A 25,698-nucleotide genomic window follows, 5' to 3' on the forward strand; every position below is an offset into this window, starting at 1 on the left:
AGTTTCTTTCCCTTCTAACATTCAGTAAGATGGTGGTTTACATTTTAAGGTGCCTGGGTCAAGTCTCCTTAGCTGCTTACGGCATTTCATCTAACACACAATAGGTGATGTGGGAATGATCGTACATGAGCCCCTTGTATATGGCTGGGTCTAATTGAAGGTGGCATGGTGGGAAAAAGAACAATGGGTTGGAGTGCTACCAGAGCGATTACCAGTAGTTTGACTTTTTGCATGCATCCTCCCGTCAACTTTTATATGTTTGAGGATTTGCATCTCAGCCGCGTAAGGTGCTTGAACTCTCTGGCTTGTCTTTGTATCCGCTTTACATTTCCAAAAGTATCTCAAGGTGTTAAGATGATCTTTAGTGCATGCAACGTTTGTGGATTTTTTGAATTAATGGTCAGCCATCTGATAGCCATAGTTTAAAGCCTGTAATCCTTTGGCCCCTGGCTGGCCTGACAGGGTTGCCAACAAAGGTCCTAAATGTGACGGTGTCCATGGACAGCTTCCCACTTAGTCTGAGACTTGAAAGATCGGGTCCGTCACTTTCAACTTGGTACATCATTTTAGAAAAGACTCCAAAGATGCTTCTCTTGGTTATTTTGATCCCATAATAGAAATGACCTCTAGCCCTCCTTCGTCCACACCTCACTTCATTGTGGCCTACTCTCAAAGATGCTTTGTAAATGTTCTTGGGTGCCTGTGCAAGCTCGTGTGTGCATCATGGATGTATTCCGAAACCACACATTCTGTTGTAACGCATGCCATTATCGTGCACAGCCTTTACCACACATTTATTTTTACAACGTATATACCTTCACCACTCATGCCTTCACAACGAATTTCGTTGTAAAAGCTTGATATAGAATTATTATTCCTGTAAAACATTTACTTGATAAAAGCATATATATTTACACATGCATAAATGTGTGTGTGTGTGTGTGTGTGTGTATATGTATGTATGTATATATATATTCACTGAGAAAAACATAGGTTTCAGGGGCGTTATAGTTAGCTGGACTTTTCACTCGTACAAAACCATTGAAATTCCCCCGTTATAGTTAGTTCAGCTAACTATAACTCGCGCGCACGCAATGCACTGCTGATGACCTCACATATTACATCACTCATGACATGGTCAGTGACATCACTCATGACATCACTGATGACATCTCAAATGACATCACTGATGACATCATCCAGTGAATGTCTGTTTTTCTGAAAATTAAATATGTTTTATATATGTATATCTCAAGGTCTATGGAAGAATAAATGGGTATATAAGTGTCTAAATGGATGATTTGCTTTTGAAAAATTGATTGTGTAACTGACTGATTAAGTGTATCATAGTGAATACATTGCTTAGTGAGTAATGTTTAAATGTGTAAATATCTGTATCAGTCTCTCACTTTGTGTATAAGTGGCTGTATGGGTTGGTGAGTAGCTACATGGGTGTCTATATAGGTTATTAGTTGGTTTTTTGAGTATCAGTATGAGTGTCTGCATGGTTCGGTGGGGGTATTACGTAGTGCATAGGTGCATGAATGAGTGACTCACTGTATGTGTTGAAGACAGCATGTGTGCAGGACTGTATGGGTGGATGAGTGTTTGTATGGGTGTGTTAGTGAGTGAATGACTGTCTCAATAGTGTCTTTATGAGTAACTACATATGTTTTAAACGAGTATATGTGACTATTGGTGTATATAAGTGAGTATATGTGAGAGTGAGAGATTGAAAGAGTTCCTGTATGAATAAGTATGTGTTTCTAGAAGTGATTGTTTAAAAGACTAAGTATGTGTAAGTTTCCGTAGAAGTAAGTGTGGTGGTGTGTGTATAACTGTATATGCAAGTAAATGTATGTTTGATTCTTTATTAGCATGAGTGACTATGTGTGTGAGTAACTCTATGGATGAGTGGCATTGTGTAACAGGATGTATAGGTGTATGAGTACATATGATGAGTGAGTACATGTATGAGTGACTGTATAGGACTGTTGGTGAATGAGTGGATGTGTATGTGGATCTTAGAATTACTGAAGAGGTTGTTGTAACTGGTATTGGTATGTTTATTGTTTTGAAAATTTTAGTCTCTATTTTTGAATGTGTGTATCAAATGTTATATTAGGGAGGAGGTCTGCCACTCTATCACAAGGATGATGTCATCAGTGATGTCATCAGTGAAGTCATTTGAGATGTCATCAGTGATGTCACTGACCATGTCATGAGTGATGTAATATATGACGTCATCAGCAGTGCATTGCGGGCGCGCGAGTTATAGTTAGCTGAACTAACTATAACGGGGAAATTTCAATGGTTTTGTACAAGTGAAAAGTGTAAACGCGCCCTGTGGCTGTTCTAAGTTGAGAGATTAAGTCCCCTTGAATCCTAAGGGTCCCTAGGGTCAAACTAGACCACTAGGTACCTCCAGTGAGCGCCACAGAGCTGCGTTGCAGAGAGGTGTAAAAAGGGGCTTGGCCTCAGAACACCTGTCTGCTGCGCAGCTCCCTGGCGCATACTGGAGATGCCTGTTGGGCTAGTTGGCCCTCAGGGACCCTCAGTATTGAAGAGGAATTAATTCCCCAACTTACAACTCGCCAGGGGGGGCGTTTGCAGAGTGCTGCAAGGAGGGGGCGTGGCCTCCGGCACGATGCCAGTCTTTTATTTATTTTAATTTTTTAAGAAGGGGGGCTGTGTGGTTCCCCTTCTTATTCTAATTTATTGGCCATGATGACCCCATCCCCCAGGGCCTGTCTCCTAATTATATTCTTTTGACCCCAATCCCCAGGGCCGGCCACTGTTTTTTATTATTTTTAAAAAATATATATTTATAGACCCACCTAGGACATGCTGGACAAACCGTACGTACCTATCACCATGACGATTTGAGTGATATTCATTAAAAGGCGACTATGCATACAATGAATCCACGTGGAATGTATTTAAACCACTAGTGAAGCTCTGACATGTCTGATGCCCTACCGTGCCTAATCCTGGTAGACACCCTTGTCGTTTATTTATACAAACATGGGTAGCTTTTGACGGGCACATTTAATACACATGCACACCAAGCCATTCAAAGGGGATTCGACAAAAATTCGACAAACTATGTAAGAAACCTCCCTCACTGTTAATAAAACACACATCCACTGCCGGATGTGTAATACTTTTTATTTTACTCTCTGGAAAGGGGACGAACATCACTTGAGAGTCACAGCGCGCTCCTGGCAGAGCCCAATGCTGTGTTACACCCACCATTGCCTGCCGAGTGCCACACACCTCTGGGTTGTATTCCACCAGCTAGTGCATATGCTATGACACTCTCTAGCCCATGTGCACTGTAACACCACCCCGTGAATATGTCATGCCACACTTGTCTTCGCACGGGTTATATTGCCCCATCTAACGTGCCTTCCTCGATGCCTATGTTATAACGCACAGTGCCATGCCATACATATTACTATCTGGGATCCATATCTTTGTCACAGTGCATATGCAATGTTACAATCCCCAGCACATATTTTATATTACAACTTTAGAGACTAGTTAGGTTACACAACACTGCCCTGTGCATATTACACTCCAAGGAGCACATCGCATAGCACGCGCTAGTGCCTGTGCTATCTCGCGCTCTCCAATGAATCTGTCATTGCGCACAATGTATTGCATATTATATTTCACGCCCGGTTCATCTTATATCACACTCTTTGGTGCATAGTTTATACCATACACTATATCTAGTTTTCATTTTCAATCGTGCTCTCAGGACTATGTTCTATATAACACTGTGTTCACCTACCCTTTTCACGGGCATTACATTTTGCGATAGGGGGTGGAGGGTCAGGAGGTGTTTCTGCCAAGTGAGCCCGGAGTCACAGTCACAAACGTCCTCTTCTTCCTGAATAAAAGTGAGATTATGCTGCATACTTGTTCATATTTTAAGTAGTTCGCACAGACACACGTTTTAAAAACAATAAAGTTCCTAATACTCGCCTTCTCTGAACAGTTAGCTTGCTGCCCCATCCCCCTCCTCCCTATCCTCTGCTGTGTGAATCCATGGACTAGCCTCCTCCCTCCTGCCATGCATGGTCTGATGTGCTGCCACTGCCCTCAATTTAGTATGATGTACCAGTCCCCTCCTCCTGCCCTCCATTGCCCAATTCTATGCCCCATCATTGACCTCCTGCTTAATGTCTTTGTGCATGCCCCTGCTCCATCCTTTTTGCCCACCATGTCCCATAGACCTGCCACTCCTATCTACTCTGAGTGTTCTGTTGAGCTGCCACTCCCCTCCCACCTGCCTAGCATTGTCAGATGACTGTAACCTGTCCCTGCCACCTCCACCCTGCCTGTCCACATGCCATGCCCCTATCCTCTTCCTCCTGTGCTACATGGTCCATTGTACTGCCACACCCTTCTGCCCTCCCTGGTCTGTTGTGCTGCAACTGCTCCTCCTGCCTGCCCTGTGCGGTCTGTTGTTAGGCCCCTTCCCCTGAACTTTCCTGTCCGTGCACAGGTCCTGACCCTCCCTTCTATCCTCCATCGTCCTTTGTGCATGCCCCTGCACCCTCCTTCTTGCCCATCATAGCCATTGTGCTGCCACTAACCCTCCCACTTGCCATGCATGCTCTTCTGTGCTGCCATGGCCCCTCCCACGGCCCCTCCCACCTTCCCTGTGTGGTCAGTTAGCTGCCCCTGACCCCCTCCCACCTTCCCTCCATGGTCTATGTGTATGCCATCACAGTCTCACTGTTGCTCTTCATGGTGTGTCTTGCTTCTAGTGCCCATCCTGCCTGACCTCCATGGCTATCTTGCTGCTCCTGCCCTGCCCCCTTGCCCCCAGCCCTCTGTTTACATGTGCAGACCCTACTCCCTCCCTCCTGGCTTGTCTGTTCCATTGTAATGCCCCTGATCCTTCCCTCCTGCCCTTTATGGTCTGTTATGCTGCAGCTTTCTCTCCTGTCTTTCCATTATGGTCAGCTAGCTACCATTGCCTCTTGCCCCTCTGTTCTCTGTTGTCCATGTGCATGGTCCTGTCCCCTCCCTCTTGCTTTCTATGGATTGTTGTGCTGCACTCCCGTCCCGCATGCCCTGTGTGGTGTATTGTGCTGCTGCAAACCCTGATGCCTGTCCTGCAGGGTCAGTTTGGTGCACCTCTCCATGTCCCTCCTGTCCTCTGTTAACCAAGTCCATGTCCCTACCCCATTTCCTTCCATGATCCAATGTACAATGCTTGCGAAGATTTTGAAAAAAAAACTGGGGTGTTGATTTTCCCCTTTGAGTTACATTGAAAAAGAGGAGATTGTAGACAGGAGACAGATCAAATAAAGCCCATTTGAGCTTAAAAACATTGGACGTTTCCTGGCTGAATCGGGTCTGTTGGCATGTATGGTTGTACTACCATTGCCTCTTCCTTCTGCCCACAATGGTCTATTACATTGCCACAGCCTCTCTTGCAAGTCCTGTATTGTTGGTTTGTTGCCCCTGCCCCCCTTTCCACTGCCCTCCATAGTCTGTTGTGCTGCCACGGCCCTTCCTGCCTGCTCAGTGTGGTTAAATTGTTGCCTTTGCACCCTCCTACCTGCCTTCAATTTTCAGAGTCCGTGCCCCTGGCCTCTGCCTCTCAACAGTATCCTAATGAACAACTAGATTGCTAACATTCTTTATTTATTACAAAAGTGTGGAACGCCTGACGTCATCTTGATGTAATCAAAACTGTAATACCTAGAGCATTTCCTTTAGAAATTACATATATGAGAGGGTCTTATTGGCATCAAAATTATGGTTAGTGCTCTAAAAGACTAAAATAGGGACATATTTTCTGAGTTTTCAAATAGCGACAAAGCACTTTTAAATTATTTGTTATCTTTATGTTTTTTTATCCAGTTGACCACTTGATTAAATGTTGCACTTAGGGGAGAGGATGTGGTGTTACTTCCAGAACTGCAGACTTTGCAACTGGGGAACCAGGTTGGAGTTTCTGCTTCAGCTCGACATTCTGTGATTCTGGTCAAATCACTTAGTCTCCCCATGTCTACAACCAAAATTAATTTGTTCTTGTGTGATGTAGCCAATGCTCATGTAAAGCACTCCAATACCTGACAAGTCTGCCCTATATAACACTGCAAAAACACAAAATAATAAGTGTTTTGCACACTTCTGTCATTGGGCTATATTTGGGCTACATCTGGGTGATTTTGGGCTACATTTGGGCTCTTTTGTCTCCGGTGGCCATCTTGGGAGATTTATTTGTTATGAAGTTTCCTAATTTCCTCATGTACTGCAGTCTCCTCAGTAGGAAATGCTTTCAGTTTTTTACTTTGATTCCATCATGAAGGTATTCAGATATGTCACACATTTGCCATAAATTCTGAAAGTTAGCACTCTAGTTGCTCATTAGATCACTGTAGTAAAACTACTGTTCACCATGGAAGTCTGCTCCTGGTATTAAAAGTGCATGTTTCAGTCTGCATGTCAGAATTTTTTAATGAAGTAGAAGAGGATTTGAGCAGTCACTCAAAATGTGCCCTCATTTTCTTTCTTCAGCATTAATCATAATTTCTATGGCAAAATGAACCCCCTCATTGTGTTCCTTTTTAAATTAAATGTTTTAAGTGTTACCAGTTTATTCCAATCAAGATGACTTCAGGTGTGCCATACTTTTGTCATAATGAAGACAGTAAGCGCTCTAGTTGTTTTTAAGAACACTCTGGGACATTCTGTCATTGGGCTATACTTGGGCTACATCTGGGTGATATTTGGGCTACATTTGGGCTCTTTTGTCTCTGGTGGCCATCTTGGGAGACTTATTTGTTATGAAGTTTCCTAATTTCCTCATTTACTGCAGTCTCCTCAGTAGGAAATACTTTCAGTTTTTTACTTTGATTCCATCAAGAAGGCATTCAGATGTGTCACACATTTGCCATAAATTCAGAATGTTAGCACTCTTTTTGCTCATTAGATCACTGTAGTAAAGCTACTGCTCACCAGGGAAAACTGCTGCTGGTATTGAAAGTGCATGTTTCAGTCTGCATGTCAGAATTTTTTAATGAAATAAAATAGGATTTTAGAAGTCAAAATGTGCCCTAGTTTTTTTTTCTGCAGCACTAATCATACTTGTTATGGAAAAATGAACCCCCTCATTTTGTTCCTTTTTAAATTAAATGTTTTAAGAGTTACCACTTTAATCCAAGCAAGATGGCTTCAGGTGTGCCATACGTTTATCATAAGTAGGACTGTTAGCGCTCTAGTTGTTCTTTGGAACACTCTGGGAAGCTGCAGTAGAACACAAAGGAATCAACTGACAGTCTCTGCCCTTGTTGGATGTACATGTTTAACTGAGAATGTCAGACTTCATTCTCACATGACTGGGAAAGATAATGTGAATTTACAGAAAATAAGCTCTCAATTTAGCTTATAGATCACCTTCCAAACCTCTGTGGGAAAAGCATGAGAAAATATTTTTCTCTCAATCCTGATATCCCAGCAGAAGGCTTTTTCACATGGTGAAATCACCTTAGAACATACCACAATTCCTAAAATGAGTATGGTACCATCAACAAATGATTTATAATGTAACTAAAGTCTTAAAACCTTCTATTAACTGCAATGCTTTTTAATGAGGTGCTATCATGTATATTGGTCCCAAGATGGCTGCCAACACTTCTTGGATGAAGTGCTGACAGCCAATCAGATCTCAGGATGAGATGTGTGGTTAGGCTCCGCCCACATATATATATGATTTTACTTTTGATTTTCTCAGGAACTACTGAACAGATTGACACCAGACCTGCAAAAGGCACTTCCCTGAGCTGAGGACTACCTCTCTGCCAAATTTCAAGTAATTCTGTTCAGCCGTTCGGGCTGTACCTTGGACTAAAGGTCCCTATGGAAAATTGCATGGGGAAAATGCGCTTTGGGACCCCCCTTTTTTCTCAGCCCCCGCTTGACGAATCCCCCCGAGACTTTCAGGGTAGGAGCGGATCGGAGCGCCCCATCTATTTTGAAAATTTCGCGAGGATTCGTCGCCCGGCGCCAAAGTTATTCCAAAGAGAATGTTGCGGATTTCCTATGGAAACACGGTCCTAACTATAACTATCTACTGGCGACTGCCAGTAGATAATATATATATATATATGTAGATAATATATATATATATATATATATATATATATATATATATATATATATATATATATATATACACAAAAAAAGAAGCAGAGAACTCTGGGTAGTTCTCAAGTTTAGGTGGAAAGCAGTTCCAGTAGCGACACTAAGTTTGCTCACCTCAAATGTCTGCTTTTCTATCAAAGTCTTTAAGCGTAGGATTAGGACAGTTCCATCCAAGCAGAGATAGAAATGGACAAAGTCTTTTACCATATCTACAGCAACGTTTTTAAGCATAGGATTAGCACAGTGCTATCCTTGCCGAGCTGTAAAATGGCCTAAGCCTTCTACCACTCCAGTACAGTGTTAAAATACCATCCAAGCTAACCTGGAATGAATAAAAGCAACCCCCGACACGTGTTCTGCTCTCATTAGAGCTCTTCACAGAGGTACAGCTTTGCCCAGACACAAGGGAGCTCCCAGTATAAGTCAAAACAATTCCCTTTCAGGCATAGAGTGACGCATAAATTATGCAAAAAAAGAAGAAAGAAAAAGACCTTAAAACCTCTCAACCCTGGGGCGTGGGTGAAACTCTGGGGCCCCTGGAACGCCTACCGCGGGGGTATTTGTGAACCGCCACTCCTACCGGCTGCCTCGCCTGCTCCGTCTCCCTAGACGGCCCCCCTCCCTCGGCCGCGGGCGCGCGGTCCCCCAGTCCCTGATCTACTCCCATTCCCCTCTTCAGAGTTTTGCTGCTGGTTTTGATCCCCCACTTATGGAGCACGTGTTGTCATTTTGGATTGCGGGTTGCCTTGCGGGTGTGGTTTTTTGGTGTTGTTTTGCTTTAAGAAAATGGAACCGTACTGTGGGCATGGAGCCGTGTGGCCTGCACCATCGATTACTCCTGTTTTCCTACTCTGCACTGCTGAGAGACTTTTACTGTATGTACGCAATATGCTTTTGATACTCTAGCGGCCGGCCGGGTGGTTGTAGGCCCATACCTGTAACTTTTGCAAACTGCAATAAACGGTTTCAAAAAAAAAAAAAAAAAAACCTCTCAACCCATACAAACCCTAAAGTTACCCTTGCCACCCCAAAACCCATAGCCACCCTAAACATTCCTTTGCCACCCTAAAACCTACACCCACCCTAATTCCTAAAATAGCCTTTGCCACCCCAAAACCTATATCCACCCTAAATCCTAAAATTGCCCTTGCCACCCCAAAACCCACAACTAGCCTAAAATTTCCCTTACCAGCCAAAAACCCAACCCAAAATTACCCCTACCACTCCAAAACAGATACCCATCCTAAACCCTAAAATTACACTTGCCACCCCAAAAAGTTCCCCTAAAATTAATTTGTGTGTGTGTGTGTGTGTGTGTGTGTGTGTGTGTGTGTGTGTGTGTGTGTGTGTGTGTGTGTGTGTGTGTGTGTGTGTGTGTATATATATATATGTATATATATATGTATGTATATATGTATATATATATATATATGTATATATATATGTATATATATAATCTACTGTAGATAGTTATAGTTAGGACCGTGTTTCCATAGGAAATCTCAAAATTCTATTTTGAATAACTTTGGCGCCGGTTGACGAATCTTCGCGAAATTTTCAAAACTAATGGGGCGCTCCGCTCAGCTCCTACCCTGAAAGTCTCGGGGTGATTTGTCAAGCGGGGGCCGAGAAAAAAGGGGAGTCCCAAAACGCGTTTTCCCCATGCATTTTTCCATAGGACCTTTAGTCGAAGGTACAGCCCGAACGGCTGAACAGAATTACTTGAAATTTGGCAGAGAGGTAGTCCTCAGGTCAGGGAAGTGCCTTTTGCAGGTCTGGTGTCAATCTGTTCAGTATTTCCTGAGAAAATAGCATTTAAAAGCATATAAATATCTATACGCGCGCACCGTGCGCGCACAGTGCCGTGAGCGAGCGAAATTCTGATTGGTTGTTAGATGTCAGTCAACATTCGAATCGGTCGAAATCAGGAAGTGTCGGCCGCCATTTTGTCTCTCACACTGAAAAGGAAAGGGGGAAAAAAGGTTGGAAACGTGAAAAGGGTGCAGGGAAGAGAGTTCCTGACCCCCTAGCCTTTGTCAGGGGGACACAGAAGGACCCCATGGGTGAAATAAACTTTTTTTTTTTATACAAATCGCGGGGTGCGCGTACGTTGTGCGCACTGTGCACCCAAAGCGCGCATACGTTGCGCGAAGCGCACCGTGTGCGCACGGTGCACGCGCGGTGAAAAACCTTTAAAAAAAAATATTAATAAATACGTAACTTAGCATTTTAAAAAACGTACAAATTCACTTAAAAACCATAGGTTTCACACACGTTATAGTTAGGAATTAGCATTTAAAAAAACCTTGCAAATTCACTTAACCCCTTCAGTGCCCATGACGAGCTGGACTCGTCATGGGCCGCGGTGGCGCTGTGCCCATGACGAGTCCAGCTCGTCATAGACCCCGCCCGCTAATGCAACGGCCGGCACTGGGCGGGGAAAGGGGCGGGCACTGAAGGGGTTAAAAAACCATAGGTTTCACACAGGTTATAGTTAGGTGGACATTTCACTCGTAAAAAACCAATGAAATTCCCCCGTTATAGTTAGTTCAGATAACTATAACTCGCGCGACCGCCACTCTATCACAAGGATGATGTCATCAGTGATGTCATGAGTGATGCCACTGACCATGTCATGAGTGATGTAATATGTGACGTCATGAGCAGTGGATTTCGGGCGGGCGAGTTATAGTTATCTGAACTAACTATAACGGCGGAATTTCATTGGTTTTTTACGAGTGAAATGTCCTCCTAACTATAACCTGTGTGAAACCTATGGTTTTTTAAGTGAAAAAAAAATAAATATATATATATATATATATATATATTCTTTTTGCCAAACGCCCTTGCGCTCAGGATATGCACTCGACAATGCTCCCACCACATTCATGGTCCTTGTCAGCCTCTTTGCAGCATGCTTGCCCTTTGTCCCACATTGGCAATGATACTCGACGCGTTTCGAGGCAAACGCCTCTTCATCATGAGTTTAAACGAAGGCAAGGAAAGCTCACCTGCTGAATCACTCTCTTTTTTATTGAAATGACTCCGCCCACATTGGGCTTGGCTTACAGTAATCGCCAAAGTGCATGTTGGTACTTGCGGTTCAGGTGAATATTAGTGTTCATCCTTTAGTAGGCTCCAAGCCTCTGTAACATTAAAACCTTTGTGATATCCTGTAGTAGGTTGGCACTCTGGGGCTGCACGCTATTTTCAGCAATGGAACATCGTGCCACAGATAGGATTGTTGCCTACCTCAGCCCTTGCAATTGAAGTGGTGCACTTCCTGTTACCGCGGCTCGGGCAGCCGCGTTCCAAAATTCTTTTTGCCAAACGCCCTTGCGCTCAGGATATGCACTCGACAATGCTCCCACCACATTCATGGTCCTTGTCAGCCTCTTTGCAGCATGCTTGCCCTTTGTCCCACATTGGCAATGATACTCGACGCGTTTCGAGGCAAACGCCTCTTCATCATGAGTTTAAACGAAGGCAAGGAAAGCTCACCTGCTGAATCACTCTCTTTTTTATTGAAATGACTCCGCCCACATTGGGCTTGGCTTACAGTAATCGCCAAAGTGCATGTTGGTACTTGCGGTTCAGGTGAATATTAGTGTTCATCCTTTAGTAGGCTCCAAGCCTCTGTAACATTAAAACCTTTGTGATATCCTGTAGTAGGTTGGCACTCTGGGGCTGCACGCTATTTTCAGCAATGGAACATCGTGCCACAGATAGGATTGTTGCCTACCTCAGCCCTTGCAATTGAAGTGGTGCACTTCCTGTTACCGCGGCTCGGGCAGCCGCGTTCCAAAATTCTTTTTGCCAAACGCCCTTGCGCTCAGGATATGCACTCGACAATGCTCCCACCACATTCATGGTCCTTGTCAGCCTCTTTGCAGCATGCTTGCCCTTTGTCCCACATTGGCAATGATACTCGACGCGTTTCGAGGCAAACGCCTCTTCATCATGAGTTTAAACGAAGGCAAGGAAAGCTCACCTGCTGAATCACTCTCTTTTTTATTGAAATGACTCCGCCCACATTGGGCTTGGCTTACAGTAATCGCCAAAGTGCATGTTGGTACTTGCGGTTCAGGTGAATATTAGTGTTCATCCTTTAGTAGGCTCCAAGCCTCTGTAACATTAAAACCTTTGTGATATCCTGTAGTAGGTTGGCACTCTGGGGCTGCACGCTATTTTCAGCAATGGAACATCGTGCCACAGATAGGATTGTTGCCTACCTCAGCCCTTGCAATTGAAGTGGTGCACTTCCTGTTACCGCGGCTCGGGCAGCCGCGTTCCAAAATTCTTTTTGCCAAACGCCCTTGCGCTCAGGATATGCACTCGACAATGCTCCCACCACATTCATGGTCCTTGTCAGCCTCTTTGCAGCATGCTTGCCCTTTGTCCCACATTGGCAATGATACTCGACGCGTTTCGAGGCAAACGCCTCTTCATCATGAGTTTAAACGAAGGCAAGGAAAGCTCACCTGCTGAATCACTCTCTTTTTTATTGAAATGACTCCGCCCACATTGGGCTTGGCTTACAGTAATCGCCAAAGTGCATGTTGGTACTTGCGGTTCAGGTGAATATTAGTGTTCATCCTTTAGTAGGCTCCAAGCCTCTGTAACATTAAAACCTTTGTGATATCCTGTAGTAGGTTGGCACTCTGGGGCTGCACGCTATTTTCAGCAATGGAACATCGTGCCACAGATAGGATTGTCAGCCTCGAAACGCGTCGGCACAGAGCACGAAGGCACAGAGCACGAATGTGGAGCATTTGGGGGAAGCTGCATTCTGAATGGCCAGAGCGATGTCGAGTGACCTCTTAATTGCTCACGGGCACTTTGTTCTCAAAATTTACCACACGGCCGCCCTGCCGTGAAGAGGAGCACCATCTTCAATCCAAAGAGGCTGAGGTATGATACTAATCAATGCCATGCCAGCACATCGTTCTATATGCAAATTAGCCTGTCCCAGCGCTCCGCTACCTACTAAAGGATTAAATAATGCTTTTAATTTCAAACGCACATTGACTTTACCAAAAGGATATAAAGATGCTCACAGTATGAACTTGAAGTACCATCATGCACCAAAAGAACTTTGTACTAAACACACGCCCACTGAGGGAAAATAATGAAATAAAAAACGCCGGAAACACTGTGAGCTTTCAATGTGGTGTTTATTCGGAGCAGCCCAAGAAGAAGAGGCTTTCAGCCTCGAAACGCGTCGGCACAGAGCACGAAGGCACAGAGCACGAATGTGGAGCATTTGGGGGAAGCTGCATTCTGAATGGCCAGAGCGATGTCGAGTGACCTCTTAATTGCTCACGGGCACTTTGTTCTCAAAATTTACCACACGGCCGCCCTGCCGTGAAGAGGAGCACCATCTTCAATCCAAAGAGGCTGAGGTATGATACTAATCAATGCCATGCCAGCACATCGTTCTATATGCAAATTAGCCTGTCCCAGCGCTCCGCTACCTACTAAAGGATTAAATAATGCTTTTAATTTCAAACGCACATTGACTTTACCAAAAGGATATAAAGATGCTCACAGTATGAACTTGAAGTACCATCATGCACCAAAAGAACTTTGTACTAAACACACGCCCACTGAGGGAAAATAATGAAATAAAAAACGCCGGAAACACTGTGAGCTTTCAATGTGGTGTTTATTCGGAGCAGCCCAAGAAGAAGAGGCTTTCAGCCTCGAAACGCGTCGGCACAGAGCACGAAGGCACAGAGCACGAATGTGGAGCATTTGGGGGAAGCTGCATTCTGAATGGCCAGAGCGATGTCGAGTGACCTCTTAATTGCTCACGGGCACTTTGTTCTCAAAATTTACCACACGGCCGCCCTGCCGTGAAGAGGAGCACCATCTTCAATCCAAAGAGGCTGAGGTATGATACTAATCAATGCCATGCCAGCACATCGTTCTATATGCAAATTAGCCTGTCCCAGCGCTCCGCTACCTACTAAAGGATTAAATAATGCTTTTAATTTCAAACGCACATTGACTTTACCAAAAGGATATAAAGATGCTCACAGTATGAACTTGAAGTACCATCATGCACCAAAAGAACTTTGTACTAAACACACGCCCACTGAGGGAAAATAATGAAATAAAAAACGCCGGAAACACTGTGAGCTTTCAATGTGGTGTTTATTCGGAGCAGCCCAAGAAGAAGAGGCTTTCAGCCTCGAAACGCGTCGGCACAGAGCACGAAGGCACAGAGCACGAATGTGGAGCATTTGGGGGAAGCTGCATTCTGAATGGCCAGAGCGATGTCGAGTGACCTCTTAATTGCTCACGGGCACTTTGTTCTCAAAATTTACCACACGGCCGCCCTGCCGTGAAGAGGAGCACCATCTTCAATCCAAAGAGGCTGAGGTATGATACTAATCAATGCCATGCCAGCACATCGTTCTATATGCAAATTAGCCTGTCCCAGCGCTCCGCTACCTACTAAAGGATTAAATAATGCTTTTAATTTCAAACGCACATTGACTTTACCAAAAGGATATAAAGATGCTCACAGTATGAACTTGAAGTACCATCATGCACCAAAAGAACTTTGTACTAAACACACGCCCACTGAGGGAAAATAATGAAATAAAAAACGCCGGAAACACTGTGAGCTTTCAATGTGGTGTTTATTCGGAGCAGCCCAAGAAGAAGAGGCTTTCAGCCTCGAAACGCGTCGGCACAGAGCACGAAGGCACAGAGCACGAATGTGGAGCATTTGGGGGAAGCTGCATTCTGAATGGCCAGAGCGATGTCGAGTGACCTCTTAATTGCTCACGGGCACTTTGTTCTCAAAATTTACCACACGGCCGCCCTGCCGTGAAGAGGAGCACCATCTTCAATCCAAAGAGGCTGAGGTATGATACTAATCAATGCCATGCCAGCACATCGTTCTATATGCAAATTAGCCTGTCCCAGCGCTCCGCTACCTACTAAAGGATTAAATAATGCTTTTAATTTCAAACGCACATTGACTTTACCAAAAGGATATAAAGATGCTCACAGTATGAACTTGAAGTACCATCATGCACCAAAAGAACTTTGTACTAAACACACGCCCACTGAGGGAAAATAATGAAATAAAAAACGCCGGAAACACTGTGAGCTTTCAATGTGGTGTTTATTCGGAGCAGCCCAAGAAGAAGAGGCTTTCAGCCTCGAAACGCGTCGGCACAGAGCACGAAGGCACAGAGCACGAATGTGGAGCATTTGGGGGAAGCTGCATTCTGAATGGCCAGAGCGATGTCGAGTGACCTCTTAATTGCTCACGGGCACTTTGTTCTCAAAATTTACCACACGGCCGCCCTGCCGTGAAGAGGAGCACCATCTTCAATCCAAAGAGGCTGAGGTATGATACTAATCAATGCCATGCCAGCACATCGTTCTATATGCAAATTAGCCTGTCCCAGCGCTCCGCTACCTACTAAAGGATTAAATAATGCTTTTAATTTCAAACGCACATTGACTTTACCAAAAGGATATAAAGATGCTCACAGTATGAACTTGAAGTACCATCATGCACCAAAAGAACTTTGTACTAAACACACGCCCACTGAGGGAAAATAATGAAATAAAAAACGCCGGAAACACTGTGAGCTTTCAATGTGGTGTTTATTCGGAGCAGCCCAAGAAGAAGAGGCTTTCAGCCTCGAAACGCGTCGGCACAGAGCACGAAGGCACAGAGCACGAATGTGGAGCATTTGGGGGAAGCTGCATTCTGAATGGCCAGAGCGATGTCGAGTGACCTCTTAATTGCTCACGGGCACTTTGTTCTCAAAATTTACCACACGGCCGCCCTGCCGTGAAGAGGAGCACCATCTTCAATCCAAAGAGGCTGAGGTATGATACTAATCAATGCCATGCCAGCACATCGTTCTATATGCAAATTAGCCTGTCCCAGCGCTCCGCTACCTACTAAAGGATTAAATAATGCTTTTAATTTCAAACGCACATTGACTTTACCAAAAGGATATAAAGATGCTCACAGTATGAACTTGAAGTACCATCATGCACCAAAAGAACTTTGTACTAAACACACGCCCACTGAGGGAAAATAATGAAATAAAAAACGCCGGAAACACTGTGAGCTTTCAATGTGGTGTTTATTCGGAGCAGCCCAAGAAGAAGAGGCTTTCAGCCTCGAAACGCGTCGGCACAGAGCACGAAGGCACAGAGCACGAATGTGGAGCATTTGGGGGAAGCTGCATTCTGAATGGCCAGAGCGATGTCGAGTGACCTCTTAATTGCTCACGGGCACTTTGTTCTCAAAATTTACCACACGGCCGCCCTGCCGTGAAGAGGAGCACCATCTTCAATCCAAAGAGGCTGAGGTATGATACTAATCAATGCCATGCCAGCACATCGTTCTATATGCAAATTAGCCTGTCCCAGCGCTCCGCTACCTACTAAAGGATTAAATAATGCTTTTAATTTCAAACGCACATTGACTTTACCAAAAGGATATAAAGATGCTCACAGTATGAACTTGAAGTACCATCATGCACCAAAAGAACTTTGTACTAAACACACGCCCACTGAGGGAAAATAATGAAATAAAAAACGCCGGAAACACTGTGAGCTTTCAATGTGGTGTTTATTCGGAGCAGCCCAAGAAGAAGAGGCTTTCAGCCTCGAAACGCGTCGGCACAGAGCACGAAGGCACAGAGCACGAATGTGGAGCATTTGGGGGAAGCTGCATTCTGAATGGCCAGAGCGATGTCGAGTGACCTCTTAATTGCTCACGGGCACTTTGTTCTCAAAATTTACCACACGGCCGCCCTGCCGTGAAGAGGAGCACCATCTTCAATCCAAAGAGGCTGAGGTATGATACTAATCAATGCCATGCCAGCACATCGTTCTATATGCAAATTAGCCTGTCCCAGCGCTCCGCTACCTACTAAAGGATTAAATAATGCTTTTAATTTCAAACGCACATTGACTTTACCAAAAGGATATAAAGATGCTCACAGTATGAACTTGAAGTACCATCATGCACCAAAAGAACTTTGTACTAAACACACGCCCACTGAGGGAAAATAATGAAATAAAAAACGCCGGAAACACTGTGAGCTTTCAATGTGGTGTTTATTCGGAGCAGCCCAAGAAGAAGAGGCTTTCAGCCTCGAAACGCGTCGGCACAGAGCACGAAGGCACAGAGCACGAATGTGGAGCATTTGGGGGAAGCTGCATTCTGAATGGCCAGAGCGATGTCGAGTGACCTCTTAATTGCTCACGGGCACTTTGTTCTCAAAATTTACCACACGGCCGCCCTGCCGTGAAGAGGAGCACCATCTTCAATCCAAAGAGGCTGAGGTATGATACTAATCAATGCCATGCCAGCACATCGTTCTATATGCAAATTAGCCTGTCCCAGCGCTCCGCTACCTACTAAAGGATTAAATAATGCTTTTAATTTCAAACGCACATTGACTTTACCAAAAGGATATAAAGATGCTCACAGTATGAACTTGAAGTACCATCATGCACCAAAAGAACTTTGTACTAAACACACGCCCACTGAGGGAAAATAATGAAATAAAAAACGCCGGAAACACTGTGAGCTTTCAATGTGGTGTTTATTCGGAGCAGCCCAAGAAGAAGAGGCTTTCAGCCTCGAAACGCGTCGGCACAGAGCACGAAGGCACAGAGCACGAATGTGGAGCATTTGGGGGAAGCTGCATTCTGAATGGCCAGAGCGATGTCGAGTGACCTCTTAATTGCTCACGGGCACTTTGTTCTCAAAATTTACCACACGGCCGCCCTGCCGTGAAGAGGAGCACCATCTTCAATCCAAAGAGGCTGAGGTATGATACTAATCAATGCCATGCCAGCACATCGTTCTATATGCAAATTAGCCTGTCCCAGCGCTCCGCTACCTACTAAAGGATTAAATAATGCTTTTAATTTCAAACGCACATTGACTTTACCAAAAGGATATAAAGATGCTCACAGTATGAACTTGAAGTACCATCATGCACCAAAAGAACTTTGTACTAAACACACGCCCACTGAGGGAAAATAATGAAATAAAAAACGCCGGAAACACTGTGAGCTTTCAATGTGGTGTTTATTCGGAGCAGCCCAAGAAGAAGAGGCTTTCAGCCTCGAAACGCGTCGGCACAGAGCACGAAGGCACAGAGCACGAATGTGGAGCATTTGGGGGAAGCTGCATTCTGAATGGCCAGAGCGATGTCGAGTGACCTCTTAATTGCTCACGGGCACTTTGTTCTCAATATATATATATATATATATATATATATATATATATATATACACACATCTTACATTTAAAATGCAACCTATACCTTAAAAAAAAAAACTTTCCCTAACACACGTATATATATATATATATATATATATATATATATATATATATATATATATATATATATATATATATATATACGCTTAATACTTACCTAATACTTGCATTTAAAACGCATATGCCTTTACCATTCATGCCTTTACAGCGAAATTTGTTGCAAAGACATGCGCGTTAAAGGCACATGCGTTGTAAAGACATGCGTGGTAAGGGTTATGCGTGGTAAATGTTCCTGCATTGTAATGGCTGCATTCTAATGGTTCTAGGTGGAACAGCCTTGTATAATGGTGGTTTCCCGCGTGACACAGATCCCTGCAGGCCTCTGTAGCCATGTACTTTGCTCCCAGTATCCTTTCCAAAATGCAGTGGTTTCACACAGTGTCCAATTTTCTTCTTATAAATATATCCAGTCACCTCTGACCTGGTCTAGAACCCCATTGTGACTGTGCCATGTCTTTGAAGCCCTTGGCATTTGCCATCTCTATTTGACTTTTAATGTGATTACATAAATGCGTGATGGTGACACTGCTGCTTTGTTTTCTCTTCACAGGACAGCAGTGAAATCCACTTTAAGGTGAAAATGACAACACATCTCAAGAAACTCAAAGAGTCATACTCTCAAAGACAGGTTTGGCTGTGTTTCTCTTCTTATTCTCAGCATGTAGTTCTGGGCACCAACTGGATCCTAAAAGTATTTTTTCCTTTTCACCCAGGGCGTTCCAATGAGTTCTCTCAGGTTTCTGTTTGAAGGGCAGAGGGTTTCAGACCACCACACACCCAAAGAGGTGAGTATTGGGCCTTCCTAAGAAAAGGTGTTCAGTTTGTGGTGGATTACATATCTGTATAGGCTTGCGTCTTCAATCACACTGCCCTTCAGTAATGAGTTTGTGTGCTTTCTGATCAATGAGCTATCATTTTAATCTGAGGCCTTGTTTAGGGGCAGACAGCCCTGTTTCCCTGTGGTACCAGAAAGCAGGATTAAGGTCTTCTGTTTCTGTTGATGTACAGTAGCACATGTAGAACTTGAAATAGGCCGTAGGCTCTAGTACAATAAATTGCTTAGTGAGCTTCTGTAACAAAGAGAAACTTCATCACAATGCATGCATCAGCGTGATTTAGGGGATATTTGCAGGACAGAAGCTGGGTGCATTATTGCCAATGGTTGTGATTGTAAAGTTTTTTTAGGTCTCTTCTAAAGATTGCTTTAGCTATTTTTGTTGAACTACCTATTATAGACCATGCCCATACTTACTGTGGACTTTGGTTTAGTTAATTACTCATCATTGGTTGACTCTTTTGTCAATCTTAGTTGCTTTCTAGCTATTCAATGGGTTTCAATCCTCTTCGTATATTTATTCCTCCCCTCGTAGCTTCTTTACCATCATTTTGATTGGTTGAATTCATACCACTGCTCCCATTTAGGGAACAATTTTTCCCTCTTTAGCACAACGTGGTAGTGTGTGGGTTTTTGTGTTTGTTTTTTTTTTGGGGGTTTTTTTTGTTGCTCCCTGATACCTCGCTTTCTCATCACACCACCCAATGTGCACTGTGTGCTAAAAGCTCGTCTTTTACTTACCCCACTCTGCCTTTTGTTGTATTTTTTTTTTTTTTTTTTTTTTTACTTACCTAAATCCCCAGCAGCGTACACTTTCACCTTGTTCACCATTTCTCTCGGCCCTTGGCAGTTTGAACTTCTCCCCTCAAACTCACACCTGCTCCACCACCCCTCTCCATTCTGTCCTTTCGAAATACATTTTTTTTTTACCTTTGTTGGAGGGATGTCATGCTGCTCCTTTTTATTCACGCACTATTGTGCACGTTTATTTTTTTTATTTACGCGTCCAACATTGGCATGTGCTGTCATGGAAGGGTAAAAAGAAAATGGCAACTGCATCAAATTCAGGTGCATGCGTTGTGACCCACGCCCCTTATATTCATCACTCTTGGTCGCTATATTCTCATTATGTAGACTTGTAAATGCATGATGACGCATGCTCTTCACATAATCTCACTTTTATTTGGTCAGTTCTGTTAAGCATTAGCATTAATATTTTTCTTTGGCAATTCTGTACATTTTAAATAGAAGAATCTTTGGAAAACAGTGTGGCCTTGCCGTTCTATATCTTCTCTGTGGGCAATTGCGACTTTTCATTGCAGACTGGAGTTTGGCTTCTTATGTGATGCGCTTTCTGGGTTATATTATGACCCATCCATAAGACTGTGTAATGTGATATTCTAGGTACGGTTTTAAATGTTAGTTTCATATTAAAAAAAGGTTAATCTATGGTCCTGTTTGGTGCTTGAGTGACCATGAGACCTGTAGGGGTAGGTGTAATTTGCTGTAGTGGAACTATGCGAAATTACAGCAAAAGTATGCACACTTAAACGAGAGTAACCCTCCGTTTAGAAGTATTTTCTTAACTCGAAATGCAGCCTTGGATCTAAAATTACTCCAAGGATGCATTTTGTGATAAGAAAATAGCTCTAAAAGCAACAGACCAGCTGCAGCCGCCCTCAGTCTGTTCCTGTGCGACATCTTTGCCCCAAATTAATCCAGTAAGTATTTGCTATAATTTTTTGTCACAAGAGTAACGCAAAATTACTCGGCCATAATTAACATCTCACACCAGAGAGTATTTACTGCCTGCTTTAGAAATTCTTAGGTCGGTAACATATGTGATATCCTGCTGTGACTAGATAATCTGAGAGTTGTATTGGTTTTACACTGAAATGTATGGGCAATGTTGCAGGGGTGTGTGGTCTTCTCACAAATATAGTCTTTGTTTTTGTGATGCATTGAACTCCTCGGTTAGTGCCCTTGTCATGTCGACGTTGGAATTAAAGCCTGTATGTGAGATGTTGTGTAATGTTTCTGTGGCATCTCAAAGTGTACAGTTCAGTATGTGGAAATGTGACAGCCCTCTGCTGGACATGTCTGTGGTGAGTTGTCTGGTATTTTGTGACCATGGATAATGTGAAGGGTGTCTCAGCTGTTGCTATAGCAAGCCTGTTAGGGAGTTTGTGTGTTTGTGTTCTTTATTTGTTTGTGTATCGAACATATTGGAGACAAGTGCTGTTTGAAATACATGATAGCGACCCATATGGCGTAGCTAGGAGAGGTCTGTTTGAGGTGTTCAGTCTCATGTATTCTATATTTGTTTAGTACTGTATGTAAATGACAGGTGCCGTTAGGATCCACTTAAGAGCTGCCAACATTGCATATCTGAGCTATGCTGAATGTATGAGATGCTCTGTCAAATGCTATGTTGGGTGCTTTGTATGGCGAGTCGATGTGATAAATGATGCTGTTACACTGTTCTTGCCAGCTACTGTTGTGTATGTACAATAAAGTGTTCCCTATAATGTATGATGGAAACAATAGACAATACAAAACAAATTTGTTGCTTTGATGAGATGGCAGTCAGTTAGTTAAAACATTCATCGGATGAAAGCCACTTAAAATGTTACCAGCTTTAGTCTTGCAACAGTTTAGTGGCTCTTGGCGCTGCATTGTAATCTCGGGCAGTGCAGTGGTTGTGGTATCATTCATTTATGGTTAGCCATGGGTTAAGCGGGCAAGGAGCATCTGCCAGAGATTGCCTCCAGAGGTATTGCAATGGCACAGGTTATGTAATATCCTTGTACTCTACCCAGTACATTGTAAGGCCTCATCTGAACAAAGTATGCTATGTCAACTAGTTTTGCCTAATAACGGAGATATCAGAGGCCATGTCAGGATTTGGAAAAGAACCGAGGAATGATTGTGAGGGAACGTGAGACATATGTGCTTGTCATAAAAGTGGTACCAAGGGACCACAAACCATGAGGCCTACAGACAGACTGCTTATCACAACTACAGCCAAGATATTTGTGTAAGTGGAGCATTCAGTCATTGGCCTGTGCAATAGTGTGCCCAGGTCTGTACAGGGAGAGTTCTGAGGACAGGAAGGAGGGCTAATTAAATTATATTATATTAAGGCCGTCTTTCCTCTACCTAGCTGTGTTGTATTTTTGCAAGCGGGGCACACTAAGCGGATGCTTCCTCATTGAAAACTTCACCTCCACGATTGAGTTAGAGTTCCTTCCTCCACATTCTCAGCAGGCATGTAGATTTCTTCTGTCACCACCTTAGCACTTTTAAGTAAACCTAAGGTGACGTTAAAGCACTATAGAAATAAGAGGCCTAATACAACATGGTTCTCAGGCTTGTTTGAGGTCCATCCATGTCATTTCGCTATCAGCTAACGCATGTAAAACTTGGTAAGAGCCCTACTACTCTCTTAAAAGCTCCACCATGTCCTGAAACTTCTACATTAACCTAGTTGCATTGAGATGGAATGGGTTGGTAGACTGGCCCTATAGTGCTCTGATTATATTCTCCAAACTGATTATTGTGTAGTGCGTGGTTTTTCTTCTATAGTGCTCTGCTTATATTCTCCAAACTGATTGTTGTGTAGTGTGTGGTTTTTCTTTTGTTTCAGTTTCAACAATGACTAGTGATTATGTTGCTGAAACTCATGCAGACTCCACCTTAGTTTGTTTTTTCTGTAGTTGGATTCAGAGCTAAAGTTCGATGCTCCATTTCCAAACCATGTCAAAACTAGTAAAACTAGAATTTTGTGCACCTCAATAAAGAACAGACCGTACCAAACAACATCAACTACTTCCACTGGGCATCGGGCATGAAGACTCAAAATTGTCCCATTAATGTATCCGTGACCTTAAAATCCTTTTAGGTTGTATGTTAATAACTGCCATTATTTCAAATGTAAATGGAGTAAAAAACTGTCACAAGAGTGGATTTGCTTAGTATGTTTCCATGGAGGTGAACATCTAGACTAAGTTGCTTCGTGGTCATAGGAAGACATTGATTCATATGAAGACTCGTACACACCTGCAAAGGTGACAAACCTGAAGGACGAAGCACAGTTTTCAGATGGTGATGGATCTGACCAAGAAATTGTATTGAGATTGAAACAAAAGTGGAAAGGTATTTAGATTCATGTTTAGGCTAGAAAATCCGTGCTTCCAAAGAAGGAGCACTTGAAATTCCCCACATTCCAATAGGCCCAAGCAAAATTGCTACAGGTCTCCAAACGTACGCCACTTGGGGATAGCCGAAAACCTGCTGCAAAGCTTGAGGAGGCTTGGACCTCAAAAGATCCATTCGGAAGAAGATTGGCCTTGAAAGGCTGAAAATGAAGGCATAACGTTATCCGGTATTGCTTTGGAACTGAGGAACCCTAAACCCCAAAACATCCTTTTCACTGGAAAAAGAATGAGGACACAATGGAGGGTGTCTCCGCCCTAGTACATGAAGATAGAGTTGATTCAACATACATTTGCTTTTGACTCAAATCCTATCAGCCCTGACACTGGCCATATTGCGGTTAAATCCCAGAAGAATTTGTTTAGGCCACGATCATGGCCAAGTCAATTAGTCCAGCATCACCTCCAGGTAAGAATGATATTGAAGGTTTAATTTCATTTGAGATGGCAATTTCAGCAAATTCTGGCCATTAGACATTCCTAAGCGCTCTAAACCACTGAACCAGAGATCCAGTCGTCAGGTCACCGGATGCCACAGGGCACACATTTTCCATCTGTGCTACCACTTCAGAAAGACACAGGTGAAGAAGCCTATTGGGCCCAGTCAGGCGGAGATTTTCTTTTTTTTTAACATGCGTTCTGAGGAGGTATTGAACATACTTAGCACATACTTAGTCATCATAAAATTAAGAACCTTTAGAGCAATAATGAGCAAAGCCTCATTCGAATGTTACCTCATGATGAAGCTTAGGAATATTGTGCTGGAATCCAAAGTTCTGCAGAAACAATCGTGTGATAGAATGGATGACGGAATTAATCTCTGCCGCTGAGTCGCTCGGGCTTCATTTAAGATCATTGTTTTTCATCCACTATACCATTCTAGACAAAATGCCAGTTTCAATGCAAAACAGTCTTGGTCCTGCTCCAATAGGAACAGTTCGTCCTGATTGACCAGGCTATATTTTGGACCAAAAGCAGCCTCAGACCAGTTTCAACTTACTTGCGTCTCGTCATTGAGGTATAGCCTTAGTCCTATGGCACAGTGAGCACTAGACCAACATCTGGGCATCTCCATCGCACTTAGGACGTCTACTGCAAAAACAATAAGGTAATGTAAGGAATGATTGAATTAATCTCAGCCACTGGCAGTTGTTTTGCGGGCAAGTTCCCGACCATTGTTTTTTGCCTCACTTGACTATTATAGACAGAGGCCTGCCATATGAAAATATGGTTTGGTCCTGCTCCAATAGGAAGAGTGCAGTCTGAACTGTATGTCCAGTCCTCGCCGGATGTGACCAGAGGCAGACCCAGACTGGCTTTGATCTACTTGGGTCTCGTCATTGAGGTACAGCATAAATCCGATGGCACAATGAGCATTGGACCCATGTCTGGAGATACCTCTCAGCATTAAGGTATAGCTTGAGTCCTTCAACACAGTGAGTATGGGACCCACAGCCAAACATATCCTCACACTTGAGGCGTCTACTTAAAAAACAGCAACAAGATGTAAACTGCCTGGCTTTGGACTGTTCCTGAAAGAGCAGGCTTGATGCTGATTCGCATATGGCTTGGTCTTAACTGTGGTGCCACGGTGGGGAAAGAACAATAGATTGGGATGTGGTCCCTGAGTAATTACCAGTGGCTGAAATTAATTCAAGCATCCCACCCACAACTTTTTTGTAATTTGAATAGTTTGAAGGTTATTTATGTGCATAAGTTAGTTAAAACCATTGCATAACAATAATATAACGTTTAAAAGGAAGCCATTGTTCGTGAGGCTCAAAAGATCTGATAAAGTGCAAGTGTTATGTGCCATAATGTGGCTTTTTTTGTGTTTACATTGATCCGTTTCTCTTCAACTGGCCCCGGTGGAGCGTGTCACCCGTCTGGCTCATCACTTTTCCAGATCTTCCTTCCTTTCCAGTCACCTTGAGCACCCCGTGTTCTAACGTTTGTCAAGGTTCTCTTGAAAGTGCTTGTACTTTGTAACTCTGCGATCAGCCCTGATGGGTAATGTCGCCCAGCTGGCTCGTCAGTTGTCCTGGACTTCTTTCCTTACAGTTCTCCTCAGGCACCGCTAGTTCTTGTCATTGGTCCTAGTTCTCTTGTAAAGTGCTTGTGCTTTGCGACTGTGGCAATTT

General features: G+C 43.6%; 1 protein-coding gene across 2 annotated transcripts in view; it reads left to right on the plus strand.

Annotated features, from left to right (window-relative positions):
* The window catches only part of SUMO1 (small ubiquitin like modifier 1), a 76,772-nt gene that overhangs the window by 31,751 nt on the left and 19,323 nt on the right, over positions 1-25,698 (plus strand). For both annotated transcript variants that reach the window (XM_085648970.1, XM_085648971.1), the window contains exons 3-4: positions 19,059-19,136; positions 19,222-19,293. In XM_085648970.1, the coding sequence (XP_085505096.1) occupies positions 19,059-19,136; positions 19,222-19,293 (150 nt within the window). The remainder of the gene's footprint in view (positions 1-19,058; positions 19,137-19,221; positions 19,294-25,698) is intronic.

The sequence above is a fragment of the Triturus cristatus genome, chromosome 3_2 (genome assembly GCF_964204655.1).
Source record: "Triturus cristatus chromosome 3_2, aTriCri1.1, whole genome shotgun sequence".
NCBI classification, from domain to species: Eukaryota; Metazoa; Chordata; class Amphibia; order Caudata; family Salamandridae; genus Triturus; species Triturus cristatus.